The sequence below is a fragment of the Brassica napus genome, chromosome A8 (genome assembly GCF_020379485.1).
Source record: "Brassica napus cultivar Da-Ae chromosome A8, Da-Ae, whole genome shotgun sequence".
Lineage (NCBI taxonomy): Eukaryota > Viridiplantae > Streptophyta > Magnoliopsida > Brassicales > Brassicaceae > Brassica > Brassica napus.
This window is the reverse complement of record NC_063441.1, coordinates 12,441,367-12,457,923: the sequence shown is the minus strand read 5'-3', so window position 1 is coordinate 12,457,923 and position 16,557 is coordinate 12,441,367. Positions and strand designations below refer to the sequence as shown.

The 16,557-nt window shown below is 38.7% G+C and overlaps 2 protein-coding genes and 1 pseudogene across 2 annotated transcripts; 2 read left to right on the top strand and 1 right to left on the bottom strand.

The window, feature by feature from the left end:
* Positions 1-394: 394 nt before the first annotated feature.
* Positions 395-6,584, top strand: LOC125577359 (annotated as a pseudogene).
* A 980-nt stretch (positions 6,585-7,564) lies between these two features.
* On the bottom strand, positions 7,565-9,931 carry LOC106360992 (probable 3-hydroxyisobutyrate dehydrogenase, mitochondrial). Its single transcript, XM_013800684.3, has 10 exons — positions 9,706-9,931; positions 9,496-9,584; positions 9,288-9,402; positions 8,929-9,079; positions 8,690-8,772; positions 8,476-8,571; positions 8,254-8,396; positions 8,085-8,169; positions 7,894-7,973; positions 7,565-7,811 (listed from the first exon to the last, which is right to left on the bottom strand). The coding sequence occupies exons 1-10, from the start codon at positions 9,829-9,831 to the stop codon at positions 7,724-7,726; spliced, it is 1,056 nt and encodes a 351-aa protein (XP_013656138.2). The 5' UTR covers positions 9,832-9,931; the 3' UTR covers positions 7,565-7,723.
* A 717-nt stretch (positions 9,932-10,648) lies between these two features.
* LOC106360993 (LRR receptor-like serine/threonine-protein kinase GHR1) lies at positions 10,649-15,360 on the top strand. Its single transcript, XM_013800685.3, has 5 exons — positions 10,649-10,968; positions 11,080-11,155; positions 11,264-12,393; positions 12,481-13,995; positions 14,554-15,360. Exons 3-5 carry the CDS (start codon positions 11,343-11,345, stop codon positions 15,138-15,140), a joined length of 3,153 nt encoding a protein of 1,050 aa, XP_013656139.2. The 5' UTR covers positions 10,649-10,968; positions 11,080-11,155; positions 11,264-11,342; the 3' UTR covers positions 15,141-15,360.
* The last annotated feature ends 1,197 nt before the right edge of the window (positions 15,361-16,557 follow it).

Genomic DNA, 16,557 nt, shown 5'->3' with positions numbered 1-16,557 from the left:
AAAATTAAGAAAAATATAGAAATATAAATTACTACGTGTAAAGAAAACAAACAAAAAATCATTATTTTAATATGTCCAAAATGTAATTTTATAGTTAAACTAAGTTAGTAATTAAAATGACAAAATAAAAATTATTAACAGTTAAAAGATCATATCACATCCTATGTATTATTACGATTTTCAGTGTGAAAAAAAAATGCTAAGAAAAATATAATTTTAAGTTATGACGATTAAATGATTGGATGTTCCTTTTAAAAATTATTAACAGTTAAATTATTAGATGTTCTTTTTATATTTCAGTCATTTAACATATAGCTTATAATCGAACCGGTCGGTTACTGAATCGAACCGGTTATTACAATAAACAAGCAAACCGCCACTTAAACTCACAAGTCCCTCTCATTCTCCTCGTCTCATCCATTCGTAGCGCTCTCTCTCTGCTCTGTTCAAAGATGGAGAACGAACAAGACCAGCCTTACATTGATCACGAGGAGGAGGAGATTACACAGGAGGACGCATGGACCGTCATCTCAGCCTACTTCGAAGAGAAAGGTCTCGTTCGTCAGCAGATCGATTCGTTCGATCAGTTTATTCAGAACACTATGCAAGAAATCGTCGACGAGTCGTCTGATATCGAGATCCGATCTGCATCCCAGCACAATCCTGGCCACCAATCCGATTTCGCCGAGGTTCTCTAGCTGCTACGGTTTTGAATTTTTGTTGCAACTAGGGTTTGCCTTATAGAGTAACTGATCATCATTGAAGCTCAAATCAGGTTTAACACTAAGTAACTGTGTGTGTTGGTATCTTATTTGCTGCACCTCTGCGTGTGCTGCAAGCTATGTAATAAGTCTTTGTCATTCTCGAGTATCTGATCACTTTTGTATTCTATGCTTGAGCTCTTCGTGTTCTCAAAGTGTTTTTTTTTAAAAGGATCTTAGAGTGTCTTTCAGTATTTTTTTTTTGAAGCTCAGATCATTTTTGGCACTAGGAGAATGTGTTTTCGAAATTGATGAAACTTTAATTTTCTTGCAGACAACCTACAATATTAGTTTTGGACAGATTTATCTGAGTAAACCCATGATGACGGAGGCTGATGGAGAGATGGCCACCTTGTTCCCTAAGGCTGCAAGGTTGAGAAACCTCACCTACTCGGCTCCTTTGTGTGTCGATGTTAGCAAGAGAGTTATTAAGAAAGGGCATGATGGTGTGGAAGTTACGGAGACTCAGGATTTTACCCAAGTTTTCATTGGAAAGGTCCGTCAACTTTGTTTTTGTGCAAGATTATTTAAGCGGCTTCTGCTATACGGTTCTGATAGTAGAAATGTTTTCTTCTCGTTTGGTTTTTACTAGGTTCCCATCATGCTCCGGTCTACTTACTGTACCTTAAATGGGAATTCGGAGAAAGATTTGACAGAGCTTGGAGAATGTCCGTTTGATCAGGGCGGATACTTCATTATTAATGGCAGCGAAAAGGTTCTGATTGCTCAAGAGAAGATGAGTACGAACCATGTTTATGTCTTCAAGAAGAGACAGCCAAATAAGTATTCCTATGTCGCTGAAGTCCGTTCCATGGCGGAAAACCAAAATAGACCTCCGAGCACAATGTTTGTGCGTATGCTCTCTGGCTCGAAAGGGGTAAGAGAAAGCTAAATACTATTTAGCTCTATTTTAGTTTGTTTAAATTCTAAAATAATGGTAAATGGATGGATGCAGGGTTCATCTGGACAGTTTATTCGATGTACTCTTCCATATATCAAGAAAGAAATTCCTATTATCATAGTATTTCGTGCATTGGGATTTGTTGCCGATAAGGACATATTGGAACGTATATGCTATGAGTTTGGAGATACTCAGATGATGGAGTTGCTCAGGCCTTCCTTGGAAGAAGCTTTTGTGATTCAAAGTCAGCAGGTAAACCATTGATCCTACGTACATTTGGTTAATGATATTGTTTATTCTGGCGCTTCTGTTGTTGGGAGAATTTGAACCTGCAGTCAGCTGATGATTTTCTTATTGCTTCAGGTTGCCCTTGACTATATTGGAAAACGTGGTGCGCCTGTTGGTACACCCAAGGAAAAGAGGATAAAGTATTATATATATATTCTAAAACCAATTAAGTTGCGCATTATGATCTAACATATCAACTATTGAGATGCTCACAATGGAGATTTGCGAACGCAGGTATGCGAAAGATATCCTTCAGAAAGAAATGCTTCCTCATGAAGGAGTTGGGGAATCTTGTGAGTCGCATAAAGCTTACGTTTTTGGGTACGTATTCAACTCACTCGTTCTCTTTGAGATTTCATAGGCGTCTGTGTTTATCATATTATGCAATAACGCTTAAGGTATATCATAAACCGACTGCTGCGTTGTGCACTTGGCCGAAAGCCAGAGGATGATAGGGATCACTATGGTAACAAAAGGCTGGATCTTGCTGGTCCTTTACTTGGAGGGCTGTTTAGAATGGTTTGTTACCAGTCCCACAATCATGCATTATTGAAAAAAAATTAAAGAAGTTAAGTATCATTTTAGTTTATCTCTTACTGACTAAGCATCTTCTTTAAATGCAGCTTTTCAGAAAGCTGACGAGGGACGTGAGATCTTATGTTCAGAAGGTCTCTTAATAGTTGCTCGTTCTTAAACACAGGACTTCAATTCTAGTTTGTTAGTCTGTGTATGGAACTCTGATTCATGTCGCTTTAACAGTGCGTTGACAATGGCAAAGAAGTCAATCTTCTGTTTGCCATTAACGCTAAAACAATTACCTCTGGCCTGAAATACGCTCTTGCTACTGGGAACTGGGGCCAGGCAAACGCTACTGGCACAAGAGCTGGAGTCTCTCAGGTTAGGATTTGTTTCTTCTCTTTTCCAGCTCAAATAATTTCTTGTTACCTTTGCAAGTTTCGGTCTATTTATGGTTCATTGCATGATTTACATGGTTCTCAAGTCTTTACTTTTACCAGGTTCTAAATCGGTTAACATATGCCTCCACTTTGTCACATCTGAGGCGTCTCAATTCTCCTATTGGGCGTGAAGGTAAAGCCTTGTTTTTTTAAAGGCATTTCTACTTTGTCTCAGCTTATCTGCTAGTGCAGTTGGTGTAGTGTATTTTAGTCAGGGTTCATTTTATTATCCACATCCTTGCAACTTAGGTTCACCTGTAGTTCTGGTTTTTATACTTGAATGTTAATGAATTTTTATATGCCAGGAAAATTGTCAAAACCAAGACAACTGCACAACTCACAGTGGGGCATGATGTGCCCTGCTGAAACACCTGAAGGACAGGTACAGTTGTTGCATTTATAGAAAAAAAAATATTTTGGGTTTCAGTTTAGTTCCATTGCTTATTGTGGATTTGCTTTGCCAGGCTTGTGGTCTAGTGAAAAACTTGGCGCTCATGGTCTACGTTACAGTTGGGTCAGCTGCTTCTCCCATCTTGGCAATTTTGTCAGATTTGGGAACTGAGAATCTTGAGGTCTGTAGAACTAAACAGTCAGTTTCTTACTCAATCTCTGCCACTTCGTTTCATGTGTTTACTCAAGATCTTGACTTGATTGTAGGAAAGCTCTCCATCAGTTATACCCAAAGCTACAAAAATATTTGTTAATGGAGAGTGGGTTGGAATTCATCGAGATCCTGACATGTTGGTGAAAACGTTGAGACTTTTGAGGAGAAGCGTAAGCGTGCACTTTCTTTCACGTTTCCAAATATTTTAGTCAATAAATTGCTACTTTTGTACAAGTGATATACTTAAGTTTCCTCTTGCAGAATGGCATTAACACTGAAGTTAGCGTTGTTAGAGATATTCGTCTGAAAGAGCTCCGGATATACACTGACTATGGTCGCTGTAGTCGTCCCTTGTTTATTGTGGATAATCAGAGACTCTTAATAAAGAAGAATGATATATACGCTCTGCAACAAAGGGTAAAGTTATATTCTTCTGTTCTCAAAGTACGTTTTGTTATAACTTAAGTGTACCAATACTCGTTTTCATAAGTCAGGTAAGTGCAGAAGAAGATGGTTGGCATCAACTACTTGCAAATGGGTATATAGAATACATAGACACAGAGGAAGAGGAGACTACTATGATATCTATGACTATCAATGTGAGTATTTGAATATTTGAAGATGTGAATAAATGCACTTTTGGGGGCACTCATTAGCACAGGAAACTCACTCTTAATTTCGTTTCAGGATTTGGTTCATTCTAGGCTCTGTCCCGACGAGGCATATTCTGACACTTACACACACTGTGAGATTCACCCTTCTTTGATATTGGGCGTGTGTGCTTCAATCATACCATTTCCTGACCATAATCAGGTTTCGCTCTCTTTAATTTACCTATCTATGAGAAGCAATTTACGTATGTTAAAAGTCAAATTTATGCTAACTACCAACTGTACCTTTCCTGCCACTTTTGATGAATTAGTCACCCCGTAATACATACCAATCTGCTATGGGAAAGCAAGCAATGGGAATATATGTCACCAACTACCAATTCCGCATGGTATGTGATCTAGGCTCTTAATTTGTGGTCTCTTTCTGCCATCTCTTGTTATAACACTACAATGCATTAATGATACTAATATCATTGTTCTGTCAACCAGGATACCTTAGCCTATGTTCTATATTACCCTCAAAAGCCTCTGGTCACCACAAGAGCTATGGAGCATCTTCACTTTAGGCAACTTCCAGCAGGAATTGTGAGTTATTTTGCTTTAAGTCTTTCAGAATCCAGCTTTTACTCTTCTCTCAAATATTTTTTTTTCTTCTTGTGTAGAATGCTATTGTTGCCATTTCTTGCTATTCTGGATATAATCAAGAAGATTCTGTCATCATGAATCAGTCTTCAATAGATCGTGGTTTCTTTCGATCCTTGTTCTTCCGGTCTTACAGGTGAATATACCAATATTCCTGTAGACATTTTGCTTTAGGTCTTTCCAGTTAATTTATACTGCAATATTTCTCCTGGCAGAGACGAGGAGAAAAAAATGGGGACCCTTATCAAAGAAGACTTTGGGCGCCCAGACAGAGGAAATACACTGGTAAGACACTTGCGGTTCATATATTCTGTGGTGCTCTTTTGTTAGTGGAGTTTATTAACACTTAGAAATTCTGCTGCAGGGTATGCGACATGGTTCGTATGAGAAACTGGATGATGATGGTCTTGCACCTCCTGTAAGTCAATGATTTATTGTTCCTTTAATGGTTATATATCTGATATGATTAGGAGATTAGTGCTATAAAGCGTATCATATAATTTTTTTAAAATATCTTTTGTGGTATAGGGTACTAGAGTTTCAGGTGAAGATGTAATCATTGGGAAAACCACTCCAATATCTCAAGACGAGGCTCAAAGACAAACATCACGATACACCAGACGTGATCACAGTATAAGCTTGCGTCATAGTGAAACTGGCATGGTGGATCAGGTAACTTCCGAAACGATGAATCTGATAATATTTTATTTAAACGTGGAGCTCTGGGGTTCTCTAAATTTTTTTACTTGTGAACTTCTTGTAGGTGTAATTGACCACAAATGCAGATGGTTTGAAGTTTGTGAAAGTGAGGGTTAGATCCGTTCGTATTCCTCAAATTGGAGACAAATTCAGCAGTAGACATGGTCAGAAGGGGACTGTTGGCATGACATACACACAAGAGGACATGCCTTGGACGATTGAAGGCGTTACTCCTGATATAATCGTGAATCCACATGCTATCCCGTCTCGGATGACAATTGGACAGCTCATTGAGTGCATCATGGGAAAAGTGGCAGCTCAGATGGGTAAGGAAGGAGACGCCACTCCCTTTACAGATGTCACGGTAACTTACATTTTTTTTTTCTTAACTCCTTGTTTAGTCTTGACTTGTGTATAAATCTGACGCATTAATGTGGTGTGTCTCTAGGTGGACAACATAAGCAAAGCTCTCCATGAATGTGGGTACCAAATGCGTGGATTTGAGAGAATGTACAATGGTCACACAGGCAGACCACTCCCAGCGATGATATTCATTGGACCAACCTATTACCAAAGGTTGAAGCATATGGTTGATGACAAGATCCACTCTCGTGGACGAGGTCCTGTGCAAATCTTAACAAGACAACCGGCTGAAGGACGATCCCGTGACGGTGGACTGCGTTTTGGAGAAATGGAGCGAGATTGCATGATTGCTCATGGTGCTGCTAGCTTTTTGAAAGAGAGGCTGTTTGATCAGAGCGATGCGTATAGGGTACATGTGTGTGAAACCTGTGGGCTCATCGCCATTGCAAACCTGAAGAATAATACTTTTGAATGCAGAGGTTGCAAGAACACAACAGATATTGTTCAGGTATGGTTTCAAAATTGTGTATTAATGCTCATTTGTGTGATGGCATGTTATGTACTAATCTCTTTGACAGGTTCACATACCATATGCTTGCAAATTACTGTTTCAAGAGCTTATGTCAATGGCGATTGCGCCCCGGATGCTTACTACAGACGTGAAGTCAGCTAAAGGCAGGAAGTGAGGAAACTAGAAAACTCAAACTTGTGTATCGTTCATTGGTATATGTTTACAAAAAAAAAAAAAAAAACTAGAGAGGTATATGATACTGTAGAAATTATTATATTCACTTGTCAATGAATCCGTGACTTCACCAAACCGCTTTTTGTCATCATCATTCACTCCTAAGCACGATAAGGTATAAGCTCAGCAATATTCTTACTGAGCCTCAAGTCTGTGTTCCGGCAATGCTAAGCTCTTCTTTCTTAAAGTCCAAGAAGGGCTTTAAAAGCAAGCAAAGCTATAGTAATGATTGACAACCTTCGAATTGCATTAAAACACAATACCAAAAGAAAAGCCTAATGAAACATTCATAGTGGTTAGCTGAAACAAAGTACCAATAAAATCCTAACGAACATTCCTCACTGCAAAGTGAAGCTTAATCCTGCTCAAGGACTAGATAGCATTATTCAGTATTATGAAATATAACACAGTAAACTAAAAGCTCAAAACAGTGATTTCATGGTCACAAGTTCCCACCACTGAAACAATCTTCTCTATACTCTAATTCTTCTTTGATTGTATCTAGCTTCTGCTTGGCTCCTCTATGTCTCCTCATCACCGTCAGGAATCGAGGTGGAGCAACCTCTGACACAAACCTTGCTAGACGTGCAAGGGTGTTCGTTGCCAATACAAGCTCCTGCCAACAGAAAACATAAACGAAAAACTGAACATTATATCCTTACCCTCAAACTCTATCTCCTTATTGCTTTCAATGAGTCCTTTTAAACTTTTACCATTCCTCCTCGAAAAGTCAGCGTCTACCTCCACGGGCACGGAATAGCATATGGTAACCAATGAACCATTTGCTATAGTTTGAAAAAGTCCCTTTTATCATGATATACTCCGTTGATATCATCAACTTAATACTCTGTTCCAAATTTATATTTATTTATTTAATTTTTTTTTTAATTATGAAGATTGTGGAAATATTGTAATTCAGGAAACTATTGATTGAGTAGTGTGTTGTTCAAGGCTTTGACTTTGAGCCCAATGGTCATGTTCAGAGTCCAGAGTCTAAGACAAGTCCCCAAACTAATTACATTTCAAATCGTTTTAGTAACATCACAATCCTTCCAGGATTTAATTCTCTCTCAGGAATGAAAATAAACAATGTAAATGCACAAAGAAACCTTTGGATCCTTATTATTTTGCAGGGTCATTTGTAAAGATTGCCTCAGACTTCATCTTTGCCATTGTAGAAGTGTCTAAAAACACATGAAAAGTCCTTTGTCTCATGCCCATCCTCACACATCTTCTTGTAACTGCAAAAACAAATACCAAACGCTGAAGAGATATGCACATAATCTTCATTAAAAAAGAGTACTGCTCTTGAAAAGTACTCACATTTCTTGTGCTTTGGATATCAATGCGCTTTTGTGTCCAACTTCTTCAGCTGAGGCTGCTGCTAAGTTTAAGTCTTTAGCCTGCATTTTGAAATACCCAAATAGACATGAAAGACTTGTGTGACAAAAAGAAATGTGCTTTAGCGAGATTTTGGGACCAACAACACACTAAGGACTTGGTAAGAAACTGACCATAAGTTTGGAGGCAAAACCGCCGTTGTAATCTCTTGAAGAGGGCACACCTTCCATTACTCCTGGAACTGGATTATATTTGTCGCTGCGGTTTTAAGCATATAGGAATGGAGTCAAGAGTTTGAAGGGCAGGTATTAAAAATTTGAAGACGCTATTTCATTTACTGACCTACTCCAACATCGGCCACTAGATGTGTTCAATACTTCAGTTAAAGTGGTGGCAGATAGTCCAAGTGACTGACCAAGAGCTAAAGCTTCTGAAGTACCCAGCATACTCACAGCCATTGCCAAATTGTTACATATCTTTGCAGCCTAAGTTTGAGAACAAAAACAGGTTATGTAATGATGAATGCAGAAGAGCTTCTCAGTCTAAATCTAAGAGTGAGCTTACAGATCCATTTCCTGAACCGCCACAGTAGATGGAAGTTCTGCCCATTGACTCAAGTATTGGTCTTGCGGCTAAGTAAGCATCTTTCGGACCTCCAACCTACAAAACATTTGACATTGTCGCTCATATAGGTACTAAGATGGATTTTATGTTATATATATAGTTAAGAGCATCTAGGAAGGATGTGATTGAGATGATAAGAGAGTAGACAACATACCATGAAAGTAAGTGTAGCAGCTTCTGCAGCAAGAACACCTCCTGAGACAGGAGCATCCAACATGACAGGCTTTTCCCAGTTATCTGCATCAAAGCATGCTTGAAAGCTGAAACTATGTAAAATGAAACACTCTCTAAAAAATGGTTCAAAAATGATGTCATGAACTATTAGAAAAGTTTTTTAATGGTCAAACACATTATAAGAATAAAACTTTTGTTCAAATCATATCCATGTTTTACCTCTCTTGTCTTTTAAATTACAATTAGAAACAGCAAGAGAGATTTTCCGGGTGGTTTGAGGATCAATAGTGGATGAGTCTATCAACAAAGCAGGTCTTATAGCGTTGTCTCCATGAAGCAACCCATTTGTTCCTGTGTACACATCCATCACCTACATAAATTACAAATATTCTTCATCAAATCAAGAGGACAACATCTCTAAAGATCTGTTCTTCCAAGTTTCAACCATCTAATAACCATCCCCAGCATCAGGTGGTAAACCAAACACAAAAAAAACTGTAATCTCATAGACTAATTATTACCCAGCAATGCCATCTGATCACACAAGAGTGTACTTTTCCTAAAAAGTAACAACTTACGTGAGATGAAGAAGGCAACATGGTAATCACAACTTGGCTATCCTGAGCAACTTGGTAAGGAGTTTCTCTAGCGGAGACTCCCATGTCAGTGAACATCTTCATAACATCACGGTTTCTTTGAAACCAAACACAAGTGTATATGAGCAACAAAAAAAAAGTTAATCAACGTTTAATCCCAAATAAGAAAATGGATAAAGGATGTTGTTACATGTCATGAACGGTAACGTTAAATCCAGCTTTAACTAGATTATTCACCATTCTTGATCCCATGTTTCCAAGTCCTATGAAACCAACATTCTGTAAAAAAAAAAACAGAGCACAATTGGCACCAACAATTATAAAAGTTAAGAAAATCTGGAAAGTAGCAAACTTTTTCAAAACCTCTGAGGCAGAGAGAAAAACTATAAACAAGAATAACCTGGAATTGAGTTGAATGCTGTGATGATGACGAAGAGAACCGGTGACACCTTGAAAACGACCCGAGGACGAAACTGGTTTTGAGTTTGGATATAGAGAGTAAGGCTTGCGCTCTACGAATCGCCATTGATGATATTGAATCACTTCAGACCAAAAAGAGCAGTTAGCAAAATCGACATGTGAGTGAGTCTCTGACGGAACTATCTGTCTGTATCCGTAGTCTTATGATCTGATCAATGAGTCATCAAATTTGGTTTTTTGAATTCTTACCCCCTTAATTCTTAGTTTCTTGTGAAAATCGACATCTACTTTCAATTTTATCATTAAAACCCAAAACAATCGTCTTTTCCTGTTTATTGACTAGGCGTCAACCATGTAGGGCCCACATCCCTTCTACATTTTATCGCTAATAAATGTACGACTGATCGAAATATTAATACCTCTTTTTCTGAATTGTCGCAATAAATTCGTAAATAATGTATTTCAAATTCTTCTATTCACTTAAATTTATTTCAAACTCTCTCGGTAAGTTTTGATACTGCCCTGCGCACAATTCGTAGCTTATTTTCCCAATGTGGTCTCACACTCTGCGCAAGTAAATGACATTTTAACCCTCACTAAAGGCAGAATAGAACAAAAAATCATATATGGGATAAAACCCTTTCGCGTCCACTCACTCAGTTAAAAGCTTTGTAGATTCCTTTGGCGGGTAAATCCCTAATTTTTACATTATTTATTAGAAAAAAAAACGAATATTTCTCCCGCGGCTCTTTCGTCTTTTACATCTGAAAAGCCTATGGAAAAGGTAAATTTAAAACTTTATTATTGTTTCTTTTCTCGTCAATCAATGAATTATTATAATCTTTTTCTATTTCCTTTTGAGTTTTTTTCTTCTGCTATTTTTCCCCTTCACACGCCTCAAGAGTACCCATTTACACTCTTTACCGAGTCCTTGTCGTTCGTCACTGTCGTACATGAAAACTTGCAATTTTTCTATCATCACTTTTTTTTTTTCTTCGCCTTCTTTGTTTGGTTCTTAATACTCTTAACAGTGTGACATTCAAAGGGTAACCCACAAAGATTCTCACTGGCTCTCAGTCAACTATGCTCAAAACCATATCCAGCACTCCGTAGTAGCAGTGCATGAGCTTAGGAAACAAATTGACTCTGCTTCCACTCCAAGTCTTTGTCTTCTTCAGTTCTTCTTCTTCATCTCTCTCGTCATTGTTTTGCAGTGAAAGGTTTCTAATTTATTTTCATTCGGGTAAGATAAAAATCATTCCTTTCTCTCTTTATCTCTTTGCTTTTGGGGTTAGATCTTGAAATGGGACCCAATATTGAATAGCCCATTTGTTCATTTATTGTTTCCTTTCAGCTGATTCCCTTCACTACACGGTTGTCTCTTCTCACTCAATAGCATTTGCATTTTGAATGATTGGGGCTTGAAGCAGGTGAGGTTCCTTCGTATTGATGTTTTTTTTTTTTTCAAAATTTTGAACTTTTGCTAGCTACTTTGATGGGTATTTAAACTAACTTTGGCTCATTAATTTTCCTGTCAGATTTACTAAAGTTCCATGACTGTTCAGTGAGCTGGAAAAGTTGTTGGCTTTCTACAAAAAAGGTTGTAGCTTTGTGAGGATGATGAATCTCTCGAGGCTTCTGTTACTATCCATGTTTGTCCTGTCCGCAATGGGGCAGCTTCCTTCACAGGACATCATGGCACTGCTTGAATTCAAGAAAGGCATCAAGCATGACCCAACCGGCTTTGTCCTCAACTCCTGGAACGATGAGTCCATCGACTTCAACGGCTGTCCTTCTTCTTGGAACGGTATTGCCTGCAACGGTGCCAACGTGGCTGCTGTTGTTTTGGATAATTTGAGCTTGTCTGCAGACGCTGATCTCAGTGTGTTCTCCAACTTGACAATGCTTGTCAAACTCTCCATGGCTAACAACTCAATCTCCGGTGTCTTACCGAGTAATCTAGGCAGTTTCAAAAGCCTCCAGTTCCTGGATTTGTCTGATAACCTCTTGTCTTCCTCGCTGCCTAAAGAGTTTGGTAGATCAGTGAGCTTGAAGAATCTCTCTTTAGCTGGTAACAACTTCTCTGGTGAGGTTCCTGAGTCTCTGGGAGGTTTGGTATCGCTTCAGTCTTTGGATATGAGTCGCAACTCCTTCTCTGGACCTTTGCCAAAGTCCTTGACAACGCTGAACGATCTGCTCTACTTGAACCTCTCTTCTAATGGATTCACTGGGAAAATCCCAAGGGGCTTTGATCTAGTTCCGAGTCTTCAGGTTCTTGATTTGCATGGTAACTCATTTGATGGTAATCTTGACGGCGAGTTCTTCCTTTCAACGAATGCGAGCTATGTTGATCTCAGTGGAAACAGACTGGTGACAGCGTCTGGGAAGCTGTTACCTGGTGTTTCTGAGAGCATCAAGCACTTGAACCTCAGTCACAATCTTCTTGAAGGTTCGCTGACTAGTGGGTTTCAGTTGTTTCAGAACTTAAAAGTCTTGGATCTTAGCTACAACCAGTTGTCAGGAGAGTTACCAGGTTTTAATTATGTCTATGATCTTCAAGTACTCAAGCTTAGCAACAACAGATTCTCAGGCTCCCTTCCTAATAATTTGTTGAAAGGAGACTCCTTGGATTTAACAACACTGGATTTAAGTGGGAACAATCTCTCAGGTATGCTCTTAGCTTAGTTGTTATATGATAATGGTGGCACCAAAAACACTAGAGGTTATGTTTATCTGTTTTGTGTTTGTGTTGCAGGGCCAATAAGTGCTATCATGTCAACAACTCTTCACACCCTTGACCTTTCGTCAAACTCACTGACCGGGGAGCTTCCTCTCTTGACCGGGAGATGCGTCTTACTCGATCTCTCAAACAACCAGTTTGAAGGAAACCTGACAAGATGGTCAAAATGGGAGAACGTTGAGTACCTTGACCTCAGCCAGAACCGTTTCACTGGTTCCTTCCCAGACGTAGCTCCTCAGCTTCTTCGAGCAAATCATCTTAACCTTTCCCACAACAAGCTCACAGGCTCACTACCAGAACGGATTCCTAACCATTATCCCAAACTCGGTGTTCTAGATATAAGTTCCAACAGCTTGGATGGGCCACTCCCGAGTACGTTACTGTCCATGCCCACTTTGGAGGAGGTCCATCTTCAGAACAATGGCATGAGTGGTAACATCGGACCTTTGCCTTCTTCTTCTGGTTCCAGAATCCGTCTCCTTGATCTTTCTCACAACCGGTTTGATGGTGATCTACCTTCTGCATTCGGATCTTTGAACAAACTTCAAGTGCTGAATCTCGCAGCGAATAACTTGTCTGGATCTTTGCCTAGCTCCATGAATGAAATGGTCTCTCTAAGCTCATTAGACCTATCACAGAATCATTTCACTGGACCACTCCCAAGCAACTTATCCAGCAGCCTTGTGGCTTTGAATGTGTCTTACAATGATCTGTCAGGGACAGTGCCGGAGAATCTGAAGAACTTCCCTCCGCCTTCCTTTTATCCTGGGAACAGCAAGCTAATCTTGCCTGCTGGATCAACAAGTGCATCAGAAGTTTCCAAGGGGAAACCAATGAACTTACTAATCAAGATTGTCATAATAGTTTCCTGCGCCATTGCTCTTATTATTCTCATCCTTGTGGCTATCCTTCTGTTTTGCATCTGCAAATCAAGAAGACGCGAAGAGCATAGCATCACTGGTAAAGATATTAACAGGCGGGATCAAACAATCCCTTCGGGCAGTGGAGTTGTCTCTGCTGAGGAACTAGTTGCTTCGAGAAAAGGCTCTTCATCAGGAATCCTCAGTCCAGATGAGAAGCTAGCTGTTGCGACTGGCTTCTCTCCTTCAAAGACAAGTAACTTATCTTGGTCACCTGGCTCAGGAGACTCACTCCCAGCTGATCAGCAACTAGCACGGCTTGATGTTAGGTCACCAGATAGACTCGTGGGAGAGCTGCAGTTTCTGGATGAGTCGATCAAACTGACTCCAGAGGAATTGTCGAGAGCACCGGCTGAAGTTCTTGGAAGAAGTAGCCACGGGACTTCTTACAGGGCAACGCTTGATAATGGAGTGTTTTTAACCGTGAAATGGCTAAGAGAAGGCGTGGCAAAGCAGAGAAAAGAGTTTGCTAAAGAAGTGAAGAAGTTTGCTAACATTAGGCATCCTAATGTGGTTACTCTAAGAGGATACTACTGGGGACCCACGCAACATGAGAAGCTTATTCTTTCAGATTATATATCACCTGGAAGCGTCGCTAGCTTCCTTTACGGTAAGGCTCCTTTCATTAGACTTTTCTATCACTATATTTAGGCATGAGCATTTGGGGTATAGGTTCGGTTTTATTTGTTCTAGAATATATAGTCTCTCCGGGTATTTAGGAAATTCGTGGTTCGGTTATTTTGGTATTTGGTTTGGTTTGTGTAAGTTTGTAACAAAATTAAGAACCAACTAATATTTAAGATAATTTTGAGTCCAATTCGGTTCTGGTTTGGTTCCGAATTTTTTGGTTAATTCGGGTTGGAGTTTTTGGATAAAAATTCAGATAATTTGGGTAATGTTAAATAATATTTTCTAAAATACCTGATTATTTTAAAACTAAAAGTAGTTAATATTTATAAGTATATAAACTATGTTATAGAAATTCGGGTACCTATTCGGTTTGGTTCGGTTTGATTTCGTTTTTTATGCTGGAGATATAGGTTCTGGTCTGACAATTGATAGGATCCAAACCCAAACCAAATCTTGTTTTTGGTCCGGTCGGTTCTGGATAAATGTCTCATGCCTAACTATATTCATCAAGCTTACGGTTCTTGTTTTGATTTTTCAGATCGACCAGGCAGGAAAGGCCCTCCTTTAGCATGGATCCAACGTTTGAAAATTGCGGTTGATGTAGCACGTGGTCTAAACTATCTCCATTTCGACAGAGCTGTTCCACACGGTAACCTCAAGGCAACAAACATTCTCTTAGAAGGAGAAGAGCTAAACGCACGCGTTTCAGATTACTGCCTCCACCGTCTCATGACACAAGCAGGCACAGTTGAACAGATCCTAGACGCAGGCATCCTCGGTTACCGAGCTCCTGAGCTGGCAGCTTCAAGGAAACCGCTGCCTTCTTTCAAAGCAGATGTATATGCATTTGGTGTGATACTTCTTGAGATCCTAACGGGAAGATGTGCAGGAGATGTGATCACAGGTGAACAAGAAGGTGTTGATTTAACTGATTGGGTTAGGTTACGTGTTGCTGAAGGGCGTGGTGCGGAATGCTTTGACTCGGTGTTGGCACAGGAGATGGGAAGTGATCCTGTTACGGAGAAAGGGACTAAAGAAGTTCTTGGGGTTGCTTTGAGGTGTATAAGACCTGTTTCTGAGAGACCTGGTATTAAGACCATTTATGAAGACCTGTCTTCAATTTAGGAACAATGTTCTTCTCTCTCTTGTTCTGTTTTTGTTTTTTTAGGTTCAGGTCTCATTGGAGTTGCATGCTTTTGTTTCTGGAGAAGCATGTTCTTGATTTAAGGTTGTATTGTGTTGTGTCTTCTTCTGTTGTTTTCTTTTGTAACATTTTTCTCTGTAAAAAGACGAAATACGCTCATGTCTCATGAGTGAATGAAAGTTTATGGAAGTTGTTAAATCATGTCCTTGATCGAAACCGGTTCATTTACAGATGAAATAGCCTATTAAACCGGGTAGCTAGTAAACCAATTGGAACAATCCGGTTCGGTTTCAGATATAGCCAATGGTTACTCGCATGACACAAAAAAAATTGAGTAATGAGTATCTTTGTCTTTTTTGGATTCTTTGATATTTAGAAAATATTTTCACTACTTTTGATTTTTTTTTTTTACAGATTTTGAAATAAATTTTTGCGATTTTGATTATATTTGATTTGTAGATATGTTTTCGGAGTTTTTGAGAGAAAAATTCTGATAGGTCTGGGCATTTTAAGCTCGATCCGAAAACCCGAACTGAAACAGATAAAAAAAAAACGATTTGAAGTCCAACCGAAAATTTACAAGTATTTTTTTAGGTCTATATTTTTTTTACCCGAAAAAACCGGAACCAAAAAGAACTGGAACCGAAAGGAACCAATCCGAATAGACTAGACCCGAAAAAAACCGACCCAGATAGACCCAAACCCAAAAAAACCGACCCGAATAGACCCAACCCATAAAAACCGATTTGTATCCGACTTAAAAACATGTATATCCAAAACAATGATTTTTTGTTTTATATATATTATTTTATGTTTTAGTTGAATTATCTTTTGTTAACAATATTTGTTATTATTTTGTAACATTTTTAAGTAATATGAAGTTTTAAAATATAAAATTCAGAGTTTTGAAATGTTTTATTTTAATTATTAATAGTTTTATTTAAGTTATTTTTTGTAAAAAATAGATATATACATATATGATAAATATCGATTAAATTTGATGGAGTTGGGTATGTCATGTCTTTTTGTGATCCTAAATATCCGAATCTGATCCGGATCCGAAAAATTACGGATATTTTATGGATATTTTAATTATAGACCTGAACAAACCCAGACTCAAGAAGAACCGACTCGTACCCGAACCGAAAATTTTTAAGTACCTATTAAATCTAAATGTTTAGAATCCGAAAGACCCGGATCCGAAAGCCGGCCCGAACCTGATCCGAAGACTTGAACGCTGATGCCTAATTTCTGAAATGAATCAAATTAAAATATTTGACAAAAAAAAAGAAACAAATTAAAATATTTAAATTCTTAATATTAAGAACCGAAGTGACCCGAAAAAAAATCAAATCCAAAACTTTCAAAAGTGTCTAACCAACAAATGACCCGAAATCG